This window comes from Podarcis liolepis (genome assembly GCF_965112155.1).
Source record: "Podarcis liolepis genome assembly, chromosome: 6".
In the NCBI taxonomy this organism is placed as follows: Eukaryota; Metazoa; Chordata; class Lepidosauria; order Squamata; family Lacertidae; genus Podarcis; species Podarcis liolepis.
In genome coordinates, this window is record NC_139559.1 from 65,438,342 (window position 1) to 65,460,826 (window position 22,485).

General features: G+C 43.1%; 1 protein-coding gene across 3 annotated transcripts; it reads left to right on the forward strand.

Annotated features, from left to right (window-relative positions):
• Positions 1 to 159: 159 nt before the first annotated feature.
• LHX8 (LIM homeobox 8) lies at positions 160 to 22,187 on the forward strand. Of its 3 annotated transcripts, none has more exons than XM_083510580.1 (9): positions 163 to 478; positions 3,336 to 3,443; positions 4,000 to 4,167; positions 9,954 to 10,075; positions 13,968 to 14,188; positions 15,763 to 15,866; positions 19,073 to 19,168; positions 19,701 to 19,884; positions 21,303 to 22,187. In XM_083510580.1, exons 1-9 carry the CDS (start codon positions 398 to 400, stop codon positions 21,377 to 21,379), a joined length of 1,161 nt encoding a protein of 386 aa, XP_083366706.1. In that variant the 5' UTR covers positions 163 to 397; the 3' UTR covers positions 21,380 to 22,187. The 3 variants fall into 3 exon arrangements, with proteins under 3 accessions (XP_083366708.1, XP_083366706.1, XP_083366707.1); XM_083510581.1 differs by lacking the exon at positions 163 to 478 and adding an exon at positions 866 to 1,618; XM_083510582.1 differs by lacking the exon at positions 19,073 to 19,168 and having other exon boundaries at positions 160 to 478.
• Positions 22,188 to 22,485: the final 298 nt, after the last annotated feature.

Consider the following 22,485-nt stretch of genomic DNA (forward strand, 5'->3'; position numbering starts at 1 on the left):
GGAGCGCGCTTGCTTGTAGCGATAAAGATCTGAACATGTACAGAAGGCGGGTTTTACACGAGGAGGTGAGGCTCCAGCAGCCAGCCAAGAGGCTTTTGCGGGAAGAGGTTCCACCCACTTGAAAACAAAACTTTCCCCCCCTCCAGGGTCTGACATCAGTGGAGTCGGGTAGGGAGCTCGGGAAGAGGGAAGCGGAGAAGACGAGGGGGAGGCCATTCGGAGCAAGGACTGGAGGCCGACGAGGAGGGCCGGGCGTTGGCTATCATCTCCTTGACACTTTTCGAAACTCGCCCAAGTCGCTTTTTTTCTTTTCTTTTTCTCCTGCGCGGAAAGGGAGGGAGTGGGGGCTCCGTCCTTTCTGGAGTTGGTATGTGAGGAGCGCTCCCAGCCCAGTGCCATGTATTGGAAGAGCAACCAGATGTTTGTGTGTAAACTGGACGACAAAGACGTGCCTGCGCTTCGCCTGGCGACGGAAAAGGTGAGCCCGCTGCCTCTTCTTCCCCCTGCGAAGACGAGAGACCCTTTTCCTTAAGCGGATTGCCTCCCTCGCAGTCTGTGTAAAAGTGGAGTGGATCCGAATTTGCCCCCAGAGATGCCAGCTGCTATGCCCTTTGCTCCGGAGTAGTTTCATTTCATTGCAGCGGGGGGCGAATATTTCGCGTTAAGCGGTTTGCTCATCGCAGCTTAAGATCCGTCCAGGAATCCCCCCCCCCAAATGTAATTTTAATTACATTTCGTAATTTTATAAAGTATCCCCACCCCCACCCCTCCTCTTCCTTTGAAATGCGCTTTTTCGTGTGGTGGAAACGACTTCCCCTTCCACTCCTGAAGGCAAATTGGCACGGTTCCACCTAACGTCTGTAAGCGCTTGACACCCCTACTTGGTGTGCCTGTGTGTGGAAAGCTACGGGGTTTTTTTGGTGTGTTTTTAACTGTAGATCTAAAATATAAACAAATACCTGAATTTCCAGCTGAAAAGGGGGAAAAAAAGAAATAAAGAAAAGCGCGCGCCAGCACACGAAAACAAGTTTAGTAGGAAACGTCTGCAGGCGAAAGAGAGAAATCGAATATTTGGCGCACGGAGGACTGACACCGCTTCCACTTCTTACAAAGGACGCCGCTTCGACTTCATACAACGGAGTAGTCCCTTAAGGCATCGCTGGCTTTTGAGGATTTTTTTTACCGTGCCCCGATTTCGCTTCGAACTGTCCCTAAAGCAAGCGGGTGACAGACGTCAGGCTTGCATGACCTACTTTTTCTTTTTCTTTTGGTGCCCAAGCCAAACCGTTTAGAATTAAAGAATCTGCATTGAGTTTATCAGAACTGATGGGAGCTCACGGTCGGTCCACCCACCAACGCATCCATACATCCCTCCGTGTCGGCAGCATAATTTAAAGGGGGTGGGCAAGTCTTTTCGTTGCTGCTGCTCAGCAGTTGGTAGCCAGGAGTCCTTTGCAAACCAAAGACCTGCCAGCAGACCCGTATCTGCCTCCTGTTCACCCCTCTTTTAAAAGGCAGTTAATTCCAGCGGTTTTGGGTTCCCCGCTACATCTGTGGCGATCGGCGCGGTCAGAATCCTCCAAACTAGCTCGGCTGCCTTCGATGGGGCTACTCCGGGGTAAGTGATCGCAAGCAGCCTTAAACCAGACCGTGCGCCAAACCCTCAAGGGCCGCCGCATTTCCTAGTCTCTGTTCAAGGAATTCTAAAAATGAATGCAATATACTTATTCACTGGAATCATAAAACCGTAGGGCTGGAAGGGACCCCTGGCCCGGGGGTCATCTAGGCTAACCCCCTCGCAATGCAGGAATCTCAACTAAAGCACCCATGACAGATGGAAATAGAAGCCTTGCTTAAGCCAAAACGAAAAGACATTTAAACCAGAGCAAATTGTTTGCAAGGGCTCGAGTAGAGCCTGTTGGGTTTGGGTTGGCTTTTTAAGGGTTCTGGGGGATAGTGTTCCCCCCTTTTTTGCTGTAACCTTCCTGCCTCTTTCCATTGTGCTTTATACTACTTACCTGCGCATGGGAAACGTCAAATCGTGCGCTGCATCTATAGACGCCGGTGGGGAACAAGTCCCATGGAAAGATGCAGGGCTGGCTTCTGTGTAGGCCCGGGACGGTGGATGGCGCGCAGCCTCTTCCGTCGCAAAGATTTCGGCAAAGCAAGGAGCCGGTGGACTAGCTGCAACCTGGTTAAAATTATTCCGCGGGGTCAGGAATGTGTCCCCGAAACTAGCTCTGCCTCCTTCCACGAGGCTACTCTGGGCAGACCCATTTATACCCCGGATCGGGGCGCTCTAGATAGGGTCGGGCTCTGTTTCGCCCCGGCCCCGGCTATGGCGCCTGATGGTCAGGGATGATGTAGGAGAGCGCAGTGCCCGCTACCTCCGCTCCAGATGATCTCTCTCACATTTCATCTTGGCGATTCAGGTGGATCGGACATGCATCGCCCACACTCGCCCTCACTGACATCTTAACCGCTGGGATTGCGGGGTAATTAATCCGCACCGAGGTGGCATCCCTTGCCAGGGAGCAAAGCTCCATTGGAAACAGTAATCGGGTTCAGGATTGCCCTGCGACTTTGGATGGAGTCGGCTGCTTAGCTAAAGGGGGCTTTGGGCGCGGGCTTGACTGGCCGAGGGTCGCCCTCCGCCGGCTTTGTTCCGCGCGCCTAATGGAGGCGAGCGCAGCGCCCAGGCGGAGTTGGCGCGAGCGCTTTTGTCCCTCGCCTCGCTCGGCCTCGGCCGCGCCAAACGGCTTCGTCAAGCGCGCGCCCTCCCTCCAAATTGGCCAAGGGGGCCATTGTGTTTAATGACCCCCCGAATTAAATTCAGCTGGCTGGTTTCTATTCTCCTCCTTTCTCTTCTGGTGACGTTCCCTTCTTCCTCTTCCCCCCTTTTTTGTGGCCTCAGCTTAACGAAATAAATAAATCCTCGAGTCTAAGCAGCAGCCCCTCGGCCTGTTGACTTCGGCTCGAGTGCTTAAGTGGCAATTTACACCTCGGAGGCCCCAAGCTGGAAGTGGCAAGGCGGGCTCTAATTGCGGAGGGTATTTGGAGGCCGCGCAAGCTGAGGCATTTTCATTTAAATCGTGCCCGGCACGAGCGCCGGGCGGGCGAGGTCTTGGGCTGCTGCTGGAGGAGCGGCAATTAGTGCTCAAGGGCCCCATTGAAGCGCTTATGCCTCGGGGCCGACTTCGCCCCCTAATTGCCGCCGTTTAGTTTTGGCTGGAGGGGAGGGAAGGATGGTCGGCAGCCCCTCTTTCCTTCTCCTATGATGAGCCTCAGTTGTCGGCGGCCTTCGGCGAGCTCAGCCGTCTGGTCTTTCTTCGCAGTTCCCGAGGCTCATGGCTGAGGAGTGTGGGCGAGTAGCAGTAGCAGCAGCGGCGGCGGCGGCGACCGCGACTGGGAGAAGACGGAAAAGCGCGGGAGAGACGGGGCTGGTAAGTCCGCGAGACGCGGGTGGGATGGAGCGACGAGCGCTGCTCGAGAAACGGACTTTCCTCCTAGTCTGTGAAGGGAGCGTGTCTGAGGCGACAGGGGACTCTTTGTGTGTGGGCAGCGCGAGAAAGGCGGGAACGGGGCATTAGCGGGCGGCCAGGCGGGCGCGTGGCTTCGCAGTCTCTCCCACCTGCCCCGACCCAGTCAGGGCACTCACTGGGTGGCCTTCAGGTCGGGTTGGGTTCTCTTCTGAGGGAGATTTGTGAGGGCGAAGGGGCACAAACACGAAGAAGGGCGCCAGGGAGAGAATATTCAACCGTAGTAGGAACTGAGGGGAGCTCCTCTCCCTATTATCAGTTATTTTATCAGTAGTATTGGCGGGGAACCTCGGCTGAGGCGGCTGGTTTAAGGGAGCGCTCGCCATGGCAGCTGGATCTAATGATTGGGCGGCGGGGAGAGGACGATAGTTGCCTCGGAGAGGCTCCTGAGGGAAACAGGCCCGTGGGGAGGGGTCGCAGGCCCGTGTGTATTTGACATCTGCTCGTGTCCGTGTGGCAGGTGAGCCCCGAGGTTGCCGGAGACGAGGATTCGTGCTCGCCGTCCACCCCGCTCTCGCCTTCTTCGTCTTCTCCGCGCTCGCTGAATTCGGGCCCGGGCGGATGCGCGCCCAGCAAGTGCATCTGCAGCAGCTGCGGCCAGGAAATAATCGACAAGTACCTTCTCAAGGTGAGTTGGAGGGCCTTGCAAGCCTGGGCCTTGGAGCGGGAAATGAATGGGCTTCGAGCTCACAGTGGGGCTTCAAGGAAGGCCAATCTGTCCGCCGGGATCCTAGATTTTTTGCTCTCCTGAAAGGATCACCTCCTGATACACTCTGGACTAGGAGAGATTGTGCTTTCCAGCAGGTGATCATTGAAAGTTACTTAAAAAGCACGCTTCTTTGGTCAATAGTACCTTTTGAACTAGTTTGTTTTTTTAAGAGCTCTTTTGCAGGGAATCACCTCCAAAAAGTACTGCTAGAAAATGCTATGGGCCTTTGCAGAGGTTTCCCACCCTCCTCAGTACAGTAACTTATTTCACTTTACTTGGATATTTGAGAAACCTGAAACCTGAAATCATTATATATTTAGGGAGATTTGCTCACTGAATTTGCAACACTATTTCTTTGCAGTCAAAATTCCTTGACTACTGGGCTAGTCTTAACCTTCGGTGTTATATTTAGGATCATTTGTTTAGTGCACATATTTGCTACAAAACAGGGCCACTGTTTTGACAAATTCAAACTCAGAATTATGTTGCAGGTTTTAAAAGCTGCCTTACTCAAGTGAAGTTTCCTCTTCGGCTTATAAATGTCATATGTGCACTAGATCATGGGTTAGTAGGCACTAATCAAAACTGAAGTCTGGTTTTGTTGTAAAAAGCCAGATAATTTGGATTTCACAATCATCAGACTGTCTTGAGTTTGCCAGTAGATATAAGAGGCTCCAAATCTGGGCCATGCTGAAACTAGGAAATAGCTTAATTTTTTCCTGCTCACTCCTGAAGTGTCTTAAATACCACTTTACAACACAATACAATAAATATCTACCTAGGAGCTTACTTCATTGGCTGCAGTAGGACTTACTCTCAGGTTAATGTGTGTAGAATTGCAGCATTCAATAGCATCCATACTTTTAAAATCTGAAGTGGAAAGTTAAATATAAACAAATCTGGAAGCATAATGCAGAGTCACGTGTTGTAGAATGCATATATTTTATCCTGCTGTTTGGTTCATGAAACGGTGCCTTAGTAAAAGGTCTTCTTCTGGCCGAATATAAAATTTTAATTCATCTGCCCTGGCCAGATAATCTAAGGAGGTTATGTGTTCAAAATAGATTGCACTTGCAGCATTAGGAATAAATATGTTCCATTGCTTTAAGCTTGCTGGAGACATAAAAGTAAATTACCAGTTTTCAAAATTTGGATGAAGAAACAAAATTTCCAAAATCCCCAGTGATCATAACCACCAGCTCAGAAAACGAATCTGAATTGGATATGTATTTTCTTGTGGTGCTCTTTTTTCCTTTTTCTTTTTTTTGAGGTGCCAGAAATTAAAAGCCAACCTGAGATTACATTTGATATTCTTACTTAATATTTGATTATAATTGTAATATTATATGTATGGGCTTATGGAGGTGCAACTGTTGGCTCCTGTATTTGAAAGGAAATTAGTCTGTATCTTTTCCTTTCTTCCTTTTTTGTTTGCCAGAAGTTCTATGAATGCCTGGCAGCTAACATAGGGTGAATTTAGGAAGCAGGCATGAAACAAGATTTAAAAAATAATTTTTGGGTTTATCCTGCCAACATGGCACATTTGGGGAATTATTGTGTGTGAGCATTGCAGTATATCTACACACAGAATATGGGAGTGGATATTTGTCATCTGAAGTTTGGCATAACACAGGCATAGGCAAACTCGGCCCTCCAGATGTTTTGGGACTACAACTCCCATCATCCCTGACTACTGTTCCTGTTAGCTATAATAATAATAATTTATTTATACCCCACCCATCTTTCCCAGCCACTCTGGGCTGCTTCCAACAAAATATTAAAATACAATAATGCATCAAACATTAAAAGCTTCCATAAACATGGCTGCCTTCAGATGTCTTCTAAAAGTCTGGTAGTTGTTGTTCTTTGACATCTGGTGGGAGGGTGTTCCACAGGGCAGGTGCCACTACCGAGAAGGCCCTCTGCCTGGTTCCCTGTAACTTGGCTTCTCACAGTGAGGAAACTGCCAGAAGGCCCTCAGCACTGGACCTCAGTGTCCAGGCAAAACGATGGGGATGGAGACGCTCCTTCAGATATACTGGACTGAGGCGGCTACTACTACTACTACTACAACATTTGGACCCCACCTTTTTTCCAAGGAGCTCAAGCTCATGTATATGATTCTTCCCCCCCTTCCTTTTTTCTCTCACAACAATCCTGTGAGGTAGGTTAGACTGAGAGTTTGTGATTGGCACAGGGCCACCTACTGAACTTCATGACCAAGTGGGGATTTAAATCCTAGTCTTCCAGATCCTAGTCAAACACTTGAATGAAGAGTGAACCCTTAGCATAAAACAGCTTGAGGTCTCCAAAAATGTTTCCAACTGCTGATTAAAAAGTAACATAATGCAGACTGCAAGGATAAAGTGGTAATACTACATGGGACTATTAATTGTTTATGCTGCAGATCAAACTTGTGATGATTAGGCTGCACCTGGAGTTCTGTGTCCAGTTGTGGGTGCCGCACATCAAGAGGTGCAAGCTGGAGGGTGCTCGGAGGAGAGCAATCCAGATATCAAAGTGGGTCTAGATACCGAATCCTATGAGGAATGGTTGAAAGAGCTGGTTGTGTTTAGCCGCCCTAGAAGAGAGACTATTAATGGGAGACGTGAGGCTGTTTTGCAAGACGGAGTGAAATTGCAATTGTTCAGCATTAGAAGAAACCTCTCGAGCTGTTCAGCACTGTAGCATGGCTCCTTGGCAGCTGATGGACTCTTCTTCATTGGAGGCATTGGGAAGTTGGAGCAGATGATTTCGGGGACCCTTGAAGCTCTGTGCTTCTTTGACTTCATTTGTTATGAACATGTTCCACAGCCCTCCGTACTGCTGCTCCTAGCACTGGTAGTGAAGTCAGAGAGAGAGAATAATGCTTGTTTGTGAATTAGGTAGTTATGGTAATCTTTTTCACTGATGTGACTTTGTTTCCAACCCGGGGAAAACAATGTGGCAAATACTCTTTTCCTCTTCCCATTATTGAAGAAACAAATACAGGAGTGTTGCATTGTAGCTTATTGGTAAATTCTTCTAGCATGGGGAGTATGTTTATACGGTTACAGCAAATACCACCGACAATCGGCAATGGTAAACTCTGCAAGCAGGGTTCAATCATAGTTGGTAGGATTGTTTATGCTGTTTCAAGGCTTAGGCAATGTTGTTTATGTATCTTTTGTGTACATCGTGCTCATTTCAGAAGGTCATGGTAAGTCAGTTACGTGACTGTTATGTGATCAAAGGTAGTTCAAAACTGGATTCAAAACTCCAAACTTTCAGTTACAACACTGCACCTTAAAGAACAGAGAACTTTAAAAATTCATTTTTAAAATTAATACAGTGATGAATTACCATCAAGGACTATTAGTTTCCCTTCAGCATCTGACTTCACTGATTTGATCATCCCTCTAACTTTATTAAACGTTAAATTCTTGTTTCATAGGGGTTTTTTTAGTAAGGCTGTTGGCATTTTTGAAATGGCGTAGTGGACAACTAATATATCTATTTAGTGTTCTGTATCTTGGGTTATTACCAAATCGCTAAGTGACAATCAATTGAGCTACAAATATTCTGAAAAACTTTATTCTTGCTATTAAAACTTAGTACAGTGGTTTACCAAGTGGATGGTATCTCCTCGGGGACGGGGGGGACTAAGAGGCGTGGGGGTGAGGGTGGGTGCTGGCGGTATGCCACTCCAAAGCCTTTGATTGCTTCTTTACAAAGGCCTGGCTAGAGCACTAGAGCAAAAAAAACCACCTTGGTATTTCATGTTTTATTGCTCTTATCACTTTCAAAGCCATTTCCTTTGGACACATTTGTTTTTATTTACGATTCTGAATTGTTACAAGGTACCCAATCATTGGTAATAGGTAACTGATTCCCTTACAAATAATTTTCTGTATATCTGTGGTAGGTAGGTGAAAGTTTGTGTTTGTTTGGTAAGTAGCTACATATAAATATTTTAGGCTATAGATTTCCTTCACCCTTTTGTTTTTATTAATGATGCAATAAAAAAAAGGTTCATGCAATATTGTTTGCTGTGTATTCTTTAAATTACAAGATTAGAGTTTATGAATTCATTTTTTATATTTTCAGAATAAATATAAAATTACTACTGTTTTGAGTTTTACTGTGTTATCATCTTTGGTGGGTTGTGCAAACCACTGTTTTGAATAATGCTTTTTATAAGATAGGATATAGAGGGCACTGGGGGTGAGTTGAAGAAGCCAGTGGGGCAGTGGTCCCCCAAAAGTATGGGAGCCACTGATCTAGCAGAGGATTAAAAAATGTCTGTTCACACAATTCACTCTGGTTGTGTCTATTACCTTGTCAGCACAAGTAATAAATGCAGCTAGGATATAGTTTGCTATGTGATCAACTACAACAATTGCACATCGGCTGTTTGGTTTGAGAGCATGGATCATTCATCAGCTCCATCACTTAATGTAGCCAAGCAAGATAACCTCCACTACGGTTGTGAATGATCCATGGTAAGTTTCATATAAACAAGCAGCTGAATAAGTGTTTCACTTTCTCATGCTTTAAATGGTAAGCTCTGCAGGGCAACTTCACCCCTTAAGTGCAGTTCAAGGTGATATGGTGTCAGCTAAAACTGCCTTTCTGGATTAAACAGCTCCACAGTCATCCATGCTATGTTGCCCTCTTCCCATAATGTTCTGTTAAAGCTTACACAAACACTTATTCTAAAGGCTAGAATAACTTGAATAACTTGAATATAAACTTGTGTCCAAAGTCTTGACTAGCTTTTGACTTGGGGCATGTTTGTGCTAGCTCATTTTCATGTGATATGTCGTTGAAAATTGCTCAAGTAAAGGCTACACCTTTATATTTTTATTCTGTCACCCTTGTTATAGCCTGACCAGCAGGGGTGGTGTTGGAGGAGGCCTATGGGAGCTTCACCCTCCAGAATACTTGCCCCATCTCTACCTTTCAGAAGCTTGTTTTATTACTTTGCAGTATATCTGTTTGCCATGTAAGCAAAGGTAAATTACCAGTGAGACTCCAGCCACTTGCAGTCTTAATTCTCCCAGAGGCAAATTAAACCCTGAGAGCAGGAGCTAGAGTTTGTGTGTTTCCTTCTGAAAGGTGCCTTAAAATCACATCTTTACATTTAAATCAGAATTTGTATGTTTGGCCTCTGCCTCAAGTCTTTTATGCCCATGCTGACTTACGAATACATATTGCTCATTTGCATGAAAATAAATAACCCATTGCTGCTAACTTATTTATTCAGGTGAATTGTGTGAGCAGGACTGGAAAATCAACAGAACCACCCCCTCAAATAAAATTGGGGAATACAGGAACAAAACAGTTCTCCCTTATGATGCTTTTGTGCTGTTCTGTTCGGTCACTGTAGATGCACAGTCCCTCTGGGGAGAGAAGCTGTTTCTGGATTTCCACAAGTGGCTTTTCTTCCTTGCATTAAACAGAGCTCTGGCATGACTCATTTGTGTCAGTAGGGCTTGTAGTGGAGAACTTCTCGATAAATTGTGCCCCTCTTGGGTGTAAAATTATTATTATTATTACTACTAGTAGTAATATTATAAATTCCATTTGTGATTGCTTTTTAGATCTGTGGATTCTCACACTTGAGAGTCCTAAGTATTACTGTGAACTTTATTTCTTCAAGCCCTGTTTATATAGTTTGCTTAAATCACTGCTACCAAATGTAAAATTTCTTTCTCCTTTCATAGGTAAATGACTTGTGCTGGCATGTGCGGTGTCTCTCTTGCAGTGTATGTAGGACTTCTTTGGGAAGACACACCAGCTGCTATATCAAAGACAAAGACGTTTTCTGCAAACTAGACTATTTCAGGTATACTATGCTTTATTTACGTATGTGTTTATTGCATGTATGCATCAACTTTTGGTCAAAGCATTCTAGGTGGTTTATAATATGAAACTATGAAATGTAAAACTGTCCCTATTGGAGGGGGTCAGTCAACTGGAGCAGACCTGATGTTGTTTGCCTCCCTCCATCGCTCTTCTTTCCTCTTATAGGGCAGGTGGTATCTTGTAATTACAAAATACTAAGATTATGACAGTAGACCCATGAATTTTTGTGTTTTATGTGCATGGACACATCCTAGTACAAAGGGCTTATTTGCACAGCAGTGCTCATAACTGAAACACACTATTGGCTGAGCTGGCAAGAACTATTGGAAGTTGAGCCCAACGATACCCGAAAAGGACACAGATTCCCTATCCCTTGCTTTAGTGTCATTTGGTAGCTATTATTAGGCTACTTTCTGGGTAGCTGCTCTTGAACCATTCCCTCTACATCTTGTTGTCCTCTTAATTTTTTTTATTGAAAAATGTTTATTTTTAGTTATTTAAAAAATCTGAAAAAATATGGCCCTTCACAAAACAAACAAAACCTGCAGCATTCATGCCAGAAATTGGGAAACCAAATAAATCTTTTTAGGAACAGTTCCCCTTCTTAATTGCATAACTCGCAGCATGTATACGACAAGTGGACCAAAGGCTGGACCATACTCAAAGCTGAATATTTTCCAGTCCATCTAACATCAGAATCCTATGCATATCCTATGTATTTTAAATGGAACTCACTCACAGGAAATTAAAGGATTGTAGCCTATTTCTCCCACTGAGCTAACAAAGTGCTTAATGTCACTTGCATATATCCTGACTGAAAGAATTGTTGCAGAAGATCTGTTAGATATAGATATAGATATAGATATAGATATAGATATAGATATAGATATAGATATATGCACACACCAACAAACAGTGTCATGGAGTGGTCTGGGATAGAGCATGGCTGGAAGAGTACCGTATTTTTCGCTCTATAACACGCACCTGACCATAACACGCACGTAGTTTTTAGAGCAGGAAAATCCGTAGGCATGCCACCCGTAGGCATTCCCTCCATAACACGCACAGACATTTCCCCTTACTTTTTAGGAGGAAAAAAGTGAGTGTTATGGTGCAAAAAATACGGTAGTTATCTGGAATTACTTGCAATCTGATGAAATCAATCTCAATATTATAACTTCAAAAAATGTTTTTGATTAAGCCCTACTGCCATCTTCCTGTTTCCATCTACTCTAGCAAACTGCAATTGTTTCCTCCAGAAGGAAAGTATTTCTGTTGCATGCCAACACTTTGGGGAGTAAACTACTCCCGTTTCTTCTTTGCAGACCAAGATAAAACATGGAAATACTTTGCTGCTAGAGTAAGCTACTGCCATTGAAGGTGTAAGGAGAAACTCACCCTTTGTTATCTAAAGTGCTTGGGGTTTCTGACTGTAATAAAAGTACCTGGCCTTTCATCCTGAATAACACGTAATATGTCTGTTGAAAAGTCAGGAGAAAGAACTTGGAAACAGTTTTTAAAACTGACGATCAGATCCATGAAGCCTACAGATGTGAAACTGTGAGATGCTCTTCAGAAATACACCAAGTGCTCACTTGCATTGATTTTCTGACATTGTTTTGTATACTGGTGAGAGTAATAGAATTAATTCTCAACATCTTCCCATTCTCAGATCATTTGTCCTTCTGTTTCAGTGCCAACAATGGAGGGGAATAGTGTCTAAACAGCAGAAAAATATTGTCGTAAAATGGCTCTAGTCAGACTCTTGCCATTATAATGCTTTAGTAACAATTCATTTGGAGTACTGCAATGCACTCTACTTGGGGATTCATTTGGTGTAGAATTCTGCTGTCTGCTTTCACAACATTCGCCTAACTGTTACCGTATTTTTCGCCCTATAGGGCGCACCGGCCCATAGGGCACACCTAGGGGGTTTTTTTGGGGGGGGAATAAAAAAAAATTATTTCCCCCCCAGGCACGGGGCTGGGACGGGCGAAGCCCGAGCTTCCCCCGACCCCAGCCCCCCAGAACAGGCTGCTATCCACAAGCCTAGGGAGCCCGGCAGGAACTCCCAGGCTTGCAGATATATGCTTCGGAGTGCAGGCTGCTATCCGCAAGCCTAGGGAGCCTGGCGGGAACTCCCGCGGGCTCCCAAGGCTTGCGGATAGCAGCCTGCACTCCGAAGCATATATCTGCAAGCCTGGAGAGCGAGAGGGGTCCGTGCGCACCGACCCCTCTCGCTCTCCAGGCTTCAGCGAAAGCCTGCATTCGCCCCATAGGACACACACACATTTCCCCTTCATTTTTGGAGGGGAAAAAGTGCATCCTGTAGGGCGAAAAATACGGTAATTTCCAAATTATATTTGAGGGCCTTCTCAGTGGTGGTGCCCACCCTGTGGAACGTCCTCCCATCAGATGTCAAGGAAATAAACAACTATCTGACTTTTATCTGAAAGCAGCCCTGTTTAGGGAAGCTTTTAATGTTTGATATTTTATTCTGTTTTTAATCTCTTGGGAGCCGCCCAGAGTGGCTGGGGAAACGCAGCAGGGTGGGCAGGGTATAAATAATTTTATACAAATAATTTTATGCAAATATAATATGGAACTTAATAGTCATTAAAATGGAATGAACCGCCATGTGAATGCAGCCTGTATTGCAAACGTCCCGTCCCCACGCCTTTTACCTCTTTAATGCCCTAAATGGCCTAGGCCAGGGGTCAGTTTACCTTGCCTGGGCTGGATCAGTCCTGCAGAGAACCCTCCATGGGCTGGGTTCTCGCCTGCGATTTCTGGCATCTGCGTGTGCGCAGACATGATTTCCGGCGCTGCAGAAGTGAGTCCCCACACCGCGCTGCGCTGGTTTAGCGCAGCGCTCCAGGACTCGCCAAGCTCAGTTCTGGGGTGGCTCGTGGGCCAGTTAAACAGCCAGCGTGGGCCGCACGTTGCCGACCTCTGGCCTAGGCTCTTTGTACCTGAAATAGCAGCTGTTCTCTGCATATTTCCCTCCATTGCCTGAGCTAAAGAGGGGAAACGCTACTATGGCTTCCCTCTGTTTTTTTCATAGTTGAGTTTGATGAAGCAATGTAGGTCTTGATGGTTCCACTGACTCTTAGAACTCTTTAGATCAGAGGTATCTATCCACCTCATAAGAATATCACATTCTTTTGGTTAGTTGTCTAAGCCGACTGCTGAAAGAACTTTCCATGGTGTTGCCTAGCTGTATGGACTGTTCCTGTTGAGTTATTTTGTAGTTTCATTGCTGTTTGTGTGCTGTTTTTTTGTTGGGCTTTTTACTGTACAAAGTTTTGTGAATTAAAGATTAGTTGCCCTCCTATTTTTTTTTTTAATGGTAATAAATTGTCATCTCCTGGACACAGATGGTAATATATGTATGGAGTAAGGAGGAATAGCCTACACCTTTTAAAAAGAAAGCTATAGAATGAAAAGGTATAGGGTTCTGCCTGACTCAACACTTCCTGTCTTGGATAGCAGGTATTAAACTCAATTTTTTTAAAGATACCCCTGCTACATCAAGATATAATCTCATGTAACGCCATGTGTATGACATAACAGGGCTCCTGGGCTGACTTGCCTCAAAGCGGCATGGCTTGTCCTTATGAGATCTCTTATGATTCCCACAAGAATGCATAAGGGAACGTCATCTCAAAAGTTCAAACATTAATTGCAAAGTCAGGCAATCCTCCTTTTTTTCTGAAGCAGTTGAGTGGAACTTAAGCAAATCCCAACTTTCAATGAGACTAGTAGCATTTATGATGATCTTCATAATACCCGTAATGTAGCTTCATAATCTAACTTGAGTGGCAGTTGTATGATGAATGGCTGCTATTTTCTCTTCCCTTCTTTTGTTACAGACGGTATGGAACTCGTTGTTCTCGCTGCGGCAGGCATATCCATTCCACTGACTGGGTCCGAAGAGCTAAGGGAAATGTGTATCACCTGGCATGCTTTGCCTGCTTCTCCTGCAAAAGGCAGCTTTCCACAGGGGAGGAGTTTGCTTTAGTGGAAGAGAAAGTCCTCTGTAGGGTACATTATGACTGCATGTTGGATAATCTGAAACGAGAAGTTGAAAATGGTAACTCTCATTCTTGATGTTAGGTCCCTAGGCTGTATTCCTTTTGTTTGTTTGTTTGTTTCATGTGGAGGGAAAACACACACACACCCCAGTTGATTCTGGAAACCAGATTAAATTGATCATTTGCTCCGTAACTAATGTATAAATGTAGCATGCATGCAATCGCATGAGAAGTTGGTCATCTGTAGTTTTCACTCTTGTCTAAGGAGCATTTTACCTCTCCTCCACTTTCCTCCAATGTTTTTAATCTGTGGCATTGGCAAAGTAAAATTCTCCATGCCACACAGGCCACTTCAGATTGCCATAATTGCTTGTAGGTGGATGCTAGTGGTGCTATGTTTGCACTTCATTAAAAAAAGGGGGGGCACCACTGTTGCTCCTGAAGTTTGCAGATTTTTCAAAGCATGGTATCCCAAGTCCATTACAGTGGTACCTCGGGTTACATACCCTTCAGGTTAAATATGCTTCAGGTTACAGACTCCACTAACCCAGAAATATTACCTCGGGTTAAGAATTTTGCTTCAGGATGAGAACAGAAATTGTGCAGTGGCAGCGCAGCAGCAGGAGGAGGCCCCATTAGCTAAAGTGGTGCTTCAGGTTAAGAACAGTTTCAGGTTAAGAATGGACCTCCGGAACTAATTAAGTACGTAACCAGAGGTACCACTGTACATGTTTGTCCTTCCCAAGCAGTGTAGTTCCATTTGATCCACAGTTGCGAAGAAGTGGTGTAGTAAACATTTCTCATTGGGTGGATAGTTACACTGTAATTCAAACCCCCTTTGTGACAGGTTTGGGGGTGGGAGTTGGATTGTCTATAGTTTCCCCATACTCTCCTCAGAACCATCCCTCCCACTCAATGTGCTAGTTGGAGGAAGGGGCCAGCAGCAAGATCTCTGTTGGTGGCAGACTGTGGAGAGTTCATAATGGAGTGTTACAGAGTTGGGGAAGGGCTGGGTTCACCCTGGATCTGCTGGACCCTGAGCCAACTCCACTACCATCACATGATGGCCCAATTGATGCACCAGCTCTGCCATAGTAACTTTCATGCTCCCCCTTCCCATTCCACACCAGCCAGTGTGAATGGCAAGGCTTTGCTGGCGACTCTGCTTCTCCTTTTAAGCTCTGCTGCTCCCCACTTGGTATTTGGATTGTAGTTTAAATGATCTGAAGTTAGCCCTTGACAAGAACTATAAGGAGCTTGATTTTTTTAAATGTCCATAGCATTTAGCATTCTTTCTCTCTACTCGATTCAGAATAAAACTGGTTTTTAATCAAGGCCATGTCATATTCCTGTTTGGTGGTTCATGGATTCTCTTCCTACACCTCCCCCCCAATAAAAATGAAGGCCTGCGCTTGCAGCCAGGACCCTGATCTGAAACATGCTTAAAAAAATGGAATACCAAATCTGGTACAAACTCAAGATAATGATGTAGAGTTGCAAAATAATGAAAAATTGATAATCCCGTATTCAAGTATATCCTTAATACAAGAAGTCTATTCTAGTGTAATGTCTGTAACTAATGACTGGTGTTGGTACTGTCAAAACTTCGACTTTGTCTTCTTTTTAATTTCAGGTAATGGTATCAGTATGGAAGGTGCATTGCTAACAGAACAAGACATTAATCACCCAAAACCAGCAAAAAGGGCACGGACCAGTTTCACAGCAGATCAGCTTCAGGTAGAGCCCTGGCATGGTGCAATGCCTCTAATGAAAGACAGCTGTGGGTTGTTGGGGTGGGGTGGGAGGGGGGAGGATAATGACTTTATGCTCTGCATCACTTAATAATTATATTAAATATAGCTGGTTATGAAGAAATTCTCTCCACTGCAGATATTTCTCCTGGTGTCAAGGGCACAGCATGTTTCTGGAATATTCTTGCAAGTGTTAGCTGTTGTTCCATGTGAAATAGTTACTCTTCAGCGTTTCTGTTTCCCAGAAGGCAGCTGGTAATTCTGTAAAGTGGAAATGTAAATGCTGATCTGTTTTGACTACTTGATGAAATTCATTAAACCAGACATTTCCATCACTACACATAATTATAATAGGAGACTAAATAGTTTCAGTTCTGTGTAACATGAAGAGAAGTACTAGAAAATGTGCAGAATATAACTTTACAGGAAACAGATATTTTCAGTGTCTTGCATTTCACCATAGCCGCCAAACCCAAGTGGCAATCAAAACCATAGCTCTTCAGCACAGGCATCACTGTCATGTTCAGATAAGCAGAGGCTGAAGCTTAGCAATGGTGGGGTCAGTATGAACTTTGCAAAACCGATGTCTTTGTGCTCGGGGGGGGGGGGGGATTGCATTGCAACAATGTCAATAGAAAAGGAACTTGTCACATTCTCATATGCTACCCCTGAGTTCCGTTAACTACTTTTATTCTGTGGTAGATAAACTTGCAGTTCCTTATCACAACCACTCTAGCACCTGCCTATTTCCACTTTCTGCTTTATAATTCATTCTTGTCCAGTAGCTTAGTACCATTGCTCCCAAATAAGCATAAATAAATCCAATGCGCATTGAATCTTAAGTTGCCCCTTTTAAGGCAAAATGCCAACTTCCACATTGGTTTACAATCTCTTAAAATTAAAAGCATTCTAATAAAACAGGATAAGGTACATTTCTATTGATAAAAAGCAATTAGAAAGCAAAAATTGAGCAACAGAAAAAGGGGGAAATTAATCCAAAGTTTGCTGGCATAAAAGTTTTCAGTTCCTATTCAAAATATTTATTTCTGGTGTACTCCATTTGGTATTACATATGTGGGAAATAACCTAGTTTTGGATTATAACATCCACATTATTATGTGCATATAAAAGTGGCTGTTTAAGTTTTTAGTGAGAAGCAATGGCCTGTCTGTTCAGAATGTTAAAATTCCCTTCCATATAGTCCTATACATGTCCACTTAGATGTAAGTCCACTGAGTTCTGTGAGGCTTACTGCCATGTAAACAGGCATAAGACCTGCAGCCTTAATGTTGCAACAGGTAGTGCAATGGTTACACAGGAAGCTCCATATGTACAGCAGAGCTTTTAGCCCTCAAAACAGCTTTATCTCACCTCTACCAGCATCTGTTAAATAATACCACAGGAGCTTCAGACGCAGTATTTGAAGTTTTGCTCAGGCGATACGACATAGGTTAGCTTCAGCAGATTCAGGAAAGCACTTGCGTGTGCGTAAACAGGTGTTTTGATCTGAGCCATAGGACTGTTTATGCACTGAGTCTAGTTCAGGGGTCAGCAAACTTTTTCAGCAGGGGGCCAGTCCACTGTTCCTCAGACTTTGTGGGGGACTGGACTATATTGAGGGGGTGGGGAGAATGAATTCCTATGCCCCACAAATAACCCAGAGACGCATTTTAAATAAAAGGATACATTCTACTCATGTAAAAACATGCTGATTCCAGGACTGTCCACTGGCTGGATCTGGCCCCTGGTCCTAGTTTGCCTACCCATGGTATAGTTCTTCTACTTTTAAAATTGTAAACAGCACCTCTTTTTTCCACATCTAAAAATACCAAATAATATTTAGGTAGCAAACATTTAATTGCCTTAAACTCATGTAATACTTTTTAATTTGGAGTTGTTATTTGGCAATTTTATCAAAGGACTGCAGTGGTTAATGGAATTGACAAGAATCTCATTTCCTTGCCCTTTATAGGAGTAGGAATATTTCATGCATGAAAATTCACTCATGTAGCTCTGGGTTCAGCCCATTGTGTTGCATCTAGTGATGTTCATCCCATTGTGCAACAGATTTCTGTTCTTGTAACAGGACTGCCCTTTTTTCACTCACCCTGTAGCTCTCTGCACCACCTCAAATATTTGTAGTGTCCCCCAACTCTCTGGAGCAGATTTTGGGACACAGGGAAGGAAAGGAAGGGGAAGTCCAGTTACAATATTGACCATTTGAGTTTATATAAGTCATAACTTGGGGTTCTGATATCAACAACTGAATATTCAGTTTACTTGTCTACCCAACCATCAGTAACTCCAGTAGTTTACAGCTAGGTGTAGAAGTATCTTGACTCAATGAAACTTCAATCCTTCCACACCAAAATGGCCATGAGGTTTTCATTCAAAAAATGTAAAGTAACGGCCCTTTATTTCTGTTATAATGATCATCTGAAAAGGCTTATGACATACTATAGTTTGTCTGTTTTTTCCTGAACTATCAGTGCAGAACTAAAGACCAAATTAACAATAATGTGCACTAATCAAAAATCCACTTTCAACTTGAATAAGCTCCTGAAAGAAGTAGGGAAGAGTAAAAGCTAATTTTCAAAAATCATTTCGCAGTAGGATTCACACAGTACACTTTTGGGCATGGTAACTCCACCAGGAGGTTACGTTTAACCATGTCCAGTGGTGTATATGTGCTATGAACGTGCCTTAATGCACCTTGCCTTTGCAAAAATTAGTATAGCCATTTGTAATTTCTTCTGCCTTCTGTTTCATACTAACATTGTTCATATTTGCAGACATTTTGTAAAGGAGGCCGTGATAGGGCAACAACTAGTTCTTGCCACATGAAGGTGCATTTTTGTAATACAAGTGTCATATAAAATGGATATGATCTGAATGAATAATGATGATGTCGTCACATGAAACCAGCTCTTAGTAACAAATGAGCTGGAATCTTGCTTTGATTTCTTTCTTTCTTTCACGTAATGTTGTATTCTAGTGCTGGAGCTAATCTGGTCATTGGGTTAGCTTAGCCTGCCTTGATGTGGTTTAGAAGTCTTTTATGTGGACAATGCACTCCTCAAACTGCTGTTGGAGGTTGGAGCTATATGACTGCATCTTGTTACTTATGCAGTCTGGATAGTACGTTAAAAAAAAACAGTTTAAAAATAAAAAAATACTTCTTGCATTTTCCAGGTAATGCAAGCACAGTTTGCTCAGGACAACAATCCAGATGCACAAACACTCCAAAAACTGGCAGAAAGAACAGGCTTGAGCAGGCGTGTGATACAGGTAACTGTACTGCAGTTACTTCACAAGTACTGTGAGCAGAGCTTCTCAGCAGCATAAAGCTCCAAAGAACAGTTTTTCTATTGATCAGTATTCCTTAGCTAGAGTAGACCTTGTGTGATGTCTTTTACAGCAGTCCTGAAACATTGATTTTTTTTTTGTTTCTTTAGGAAGAAAATGCACATCTAATGTCTTCCATCACATACTTTCACATTGCTGAAGGAACATAATTTAGGGTTGTCTTGCATGTGCCAGCAGCAATGTGAGTGATTAGTGACCCGTGGTGAACAATGACACCAGGAGCCCACGTTAGAAGCTCCCCCAACTTGTTGCTTGTACTAAAGTTCGATGTATCTTATTTTTTAATTTGGGTCTACCTGGCCTCAGTAAAGAGCACACACAGGGAAAAAGTTGCACTGGCATTTATATGGAAGAGGCCCTCAATGGTTTTAAATACTTTGTTTCTTTGATGTAGTTAAATGCCAGATAACGAATACGATGTGCATCTTTTTGTGTCTTTCCATTTTGTGCCTAGGTGTGGTTTCAAAACTGCAGAGCACGCCACAAGAAACACGTTAGCCCCAATCACTCTTCGTCTACTCCTATTACAACAGTCCAGCCTTCCAGGCTTTCTCCACCAATGTTGGAAGAAATGGGCTACTCAGCCTATGTACCCCAGGATGCGACAATGCTAAATGCTCTGCATAATTTCATGGATGGTAGGTACAGTAGCATGCTATAATTACTTCATAGACTTGAGAGAAGAAAATGTGAAATGCACCCTTTTGCTCAGGGTTGGGCACCATGCAACCCACAGGCAGCCAAAAAAAAGACATACTCATTCTTGTGTCTGGTATTCTTGGGAAATTCTTGTACTGTTTTTCTGTGTTTGATTGGAATATTTTGTATACTTTATCGTTTATATTGTTTGTCACCTTGTGAGACTTTTTCTAAAAGGCAGGATAGAAATTTGTTAGATGACAAATACATTCTAGCTTTTCAGGTTGTTGTCCCTAGTACTCTGCTGCAGAGAGAGGTTGATAAAAAATATTTTGCTCGGAAAGCAAGCAAAAATTCTCCATATATTCTCTGTGCTCATGATAGCATATAGCCCATAAGTCAGGATGTCAAAGCTGTTGGTCTTGCTTCCGTGTGTGCAGAAGTACACCATACCTTTTTTGTTTTGTTTGGCAAGTTCTGCTCCCTCGTTTTGGGAAATAAGTGATAGCCTTGCATAAGCTTAGGCCTTTTGCATGTTACGGCATTTTGGTTGTTTTTTTTTAACCATACCTCTGAAACTGACAATATCTAGGGCTCTTTATTGTAGCAGAGGATCTCTGAATAATGACCCACAGATCTTTCCTCCCCAAATTACATTTTCATGCTCACCTTTTTACATTTAAAAATGTTCACAATTTTTTTTAAAATGCATGTTCTTATGGACTTCTGTACGGGAATGCTGTATTCAAAACTTTATGGGGGGAATACACTCGTTATATAGCACTTAAAGTTCACCACAATTCTGTCATCCTGCATATACGAAAGGTTTATGTCAAGCTAGAAACTTTTCCTTAAATCGAAAGGAAGAAGGCCTAATTAGACAGAGTTTAAATAGCTTTCATCTTTCAAATAAGGCTTTATTGTAAAGGGCTTCATATTATAATAAAGCAAGCCTCATGACATCTTAAATGCTATGAAATCTTCAGCGAGCCATAAGCTTTAGGGAGCTGCAGAGGCATCTGAAAAGTACTGTAGTTCACAGTAGCTTGTGCCGTAATGAAATTTGTGGCTCTTTAAGATACCACACAATTTTGTTGTCGTTTTGCTGCAATGGGCCCATTTTATGCATAGTTTTGAACTGTATTCAGTGGGATTAGGCGTTTTTGTAATAAGATACCTTCCTCACAAACTGCAAAGTTGTATGTATAAAAGAGTTCATCGGGTAACAGGCACTGCCCAGGGTATAAAGACATGGGGGGGACACTCTCATTCTAGAAATGAGCGCTAGTACCAGCTGGTGAAATGGGTGCCGCTTGCTGGTATCCCAGCCATTTCAGTGCAGTTGGGTTTGTACTCACAAGTAATATTTTTTTATACTTCTAGTTAGGCTGACCAGCAAATCTTTCTATTTTTGTAGCTCATTCACCTTCTGCTCTTGGACTCCAGCCTTTGCTACCCCATTCAATGACACAACTGCCGATAAGTCACAGTTAACTCATTTATTTCAGGGACATGAGACTAAAGAGGTACCCCTGAGATACCCACTGTACTTGTATTCAGTTTAAACTTTAAATGACATCCAAAGCATTTTGAAGACGATTTTGTTGCCCAGGTATGTAAGTATAGTTGGCCTGCAAGACACTTTTATGGCTTTCTCCATAAATATGTTTACAAGACTTATTAAAGAGAAACACCTTTTTTTTGTATTGTCTGGAAGTAGTCCATTCTAGCTATGTGTTTGTTTAATTTATTTATCATCAAAAGAGCACTTTGCTAAAAGACAGGACTGACAGTTGTGCAAAATGTTTACAATTCTTTGTGAAATTGTAGTTTATCATTAGTTTGTATCTGTAAGTTATTGCTATTAAAGTATTACTTGTATTTGAGTTACATGCAGCCTATACTTTGAAGATTATGTCCATGAGCTGGCAAAAGTTCAGTTGCCAGTATTCTCTAAATGACCTAAATAAAACCTTCTGTTGTAGCATGACTAGCAAACATATTATTGCATTAATGGTATAATCTTGAGTATTTTACAACGGACAGCCTGATTCTATTAGTTGAACTTGTAAGGAAAGACACAGTAAGTGCTCTAAGTACATAAATATTTAATGAATTGGCAGCCTTCTCTGAACTGGTAGATGTGACATCCGACATGAAGTTACTTAACTATAAATGGTATTGAAATGTCAATGATACCCTTTATAACCTAGAGAACAGCTAACTGTGGCTACTTTAATATGTTTTGTTCATTTCACCCTGTTGGTTTGGATTCTTACAAAATATATTTCATGCTACACAATTTCCACAATGTCTTGTGTACTATGTTAAAAAGGCCAGGGCAGTCTTTAAACAGCCCGAGTGCAAAAGCTTGAACTTTGTTACAGTTTCATGCATATAGGTACATGTACGTACATCCATGTCTCTTCTTACTGTGAAAGATTAGAGGCTTACATACATCATATTTAAATACAACCACCCTGATCTAGTCAAGGGGGAGATATATACACTTGTTTATGTGAACAATGTGACTAAAACTAGTAGCCTCCAATCACTCTTGTCTTGGTGCTGTGTATATTTGCTGTGGCAAATTGTACATT

Excerpts from the sequence above, each read along its gene's own strand:
- LHX8 (XM_083510580.1), top strand. The coding sequence starts at position 398 with ATGTATTGGAAGAGCAACCAGATGTTTGTGTGTAAACTGGACGACAAA. Across the intron at positions 3,444-3,999 it reads GCGCGGGAGAGACGGGGCTG|GTGAGCCCCGAGGTTGCCGG; the intron begins GTAAGTCCGCGA and ends TCCGTGTGGCAG. Across the intron at positions 19,169-19,700 it reads TGAGCAGGCGTGTGATACAG|GTGTGGTTTCAAAACTGCAG; the intron begins GTAACTGTACTG and ends TTTTGTGCCTAG.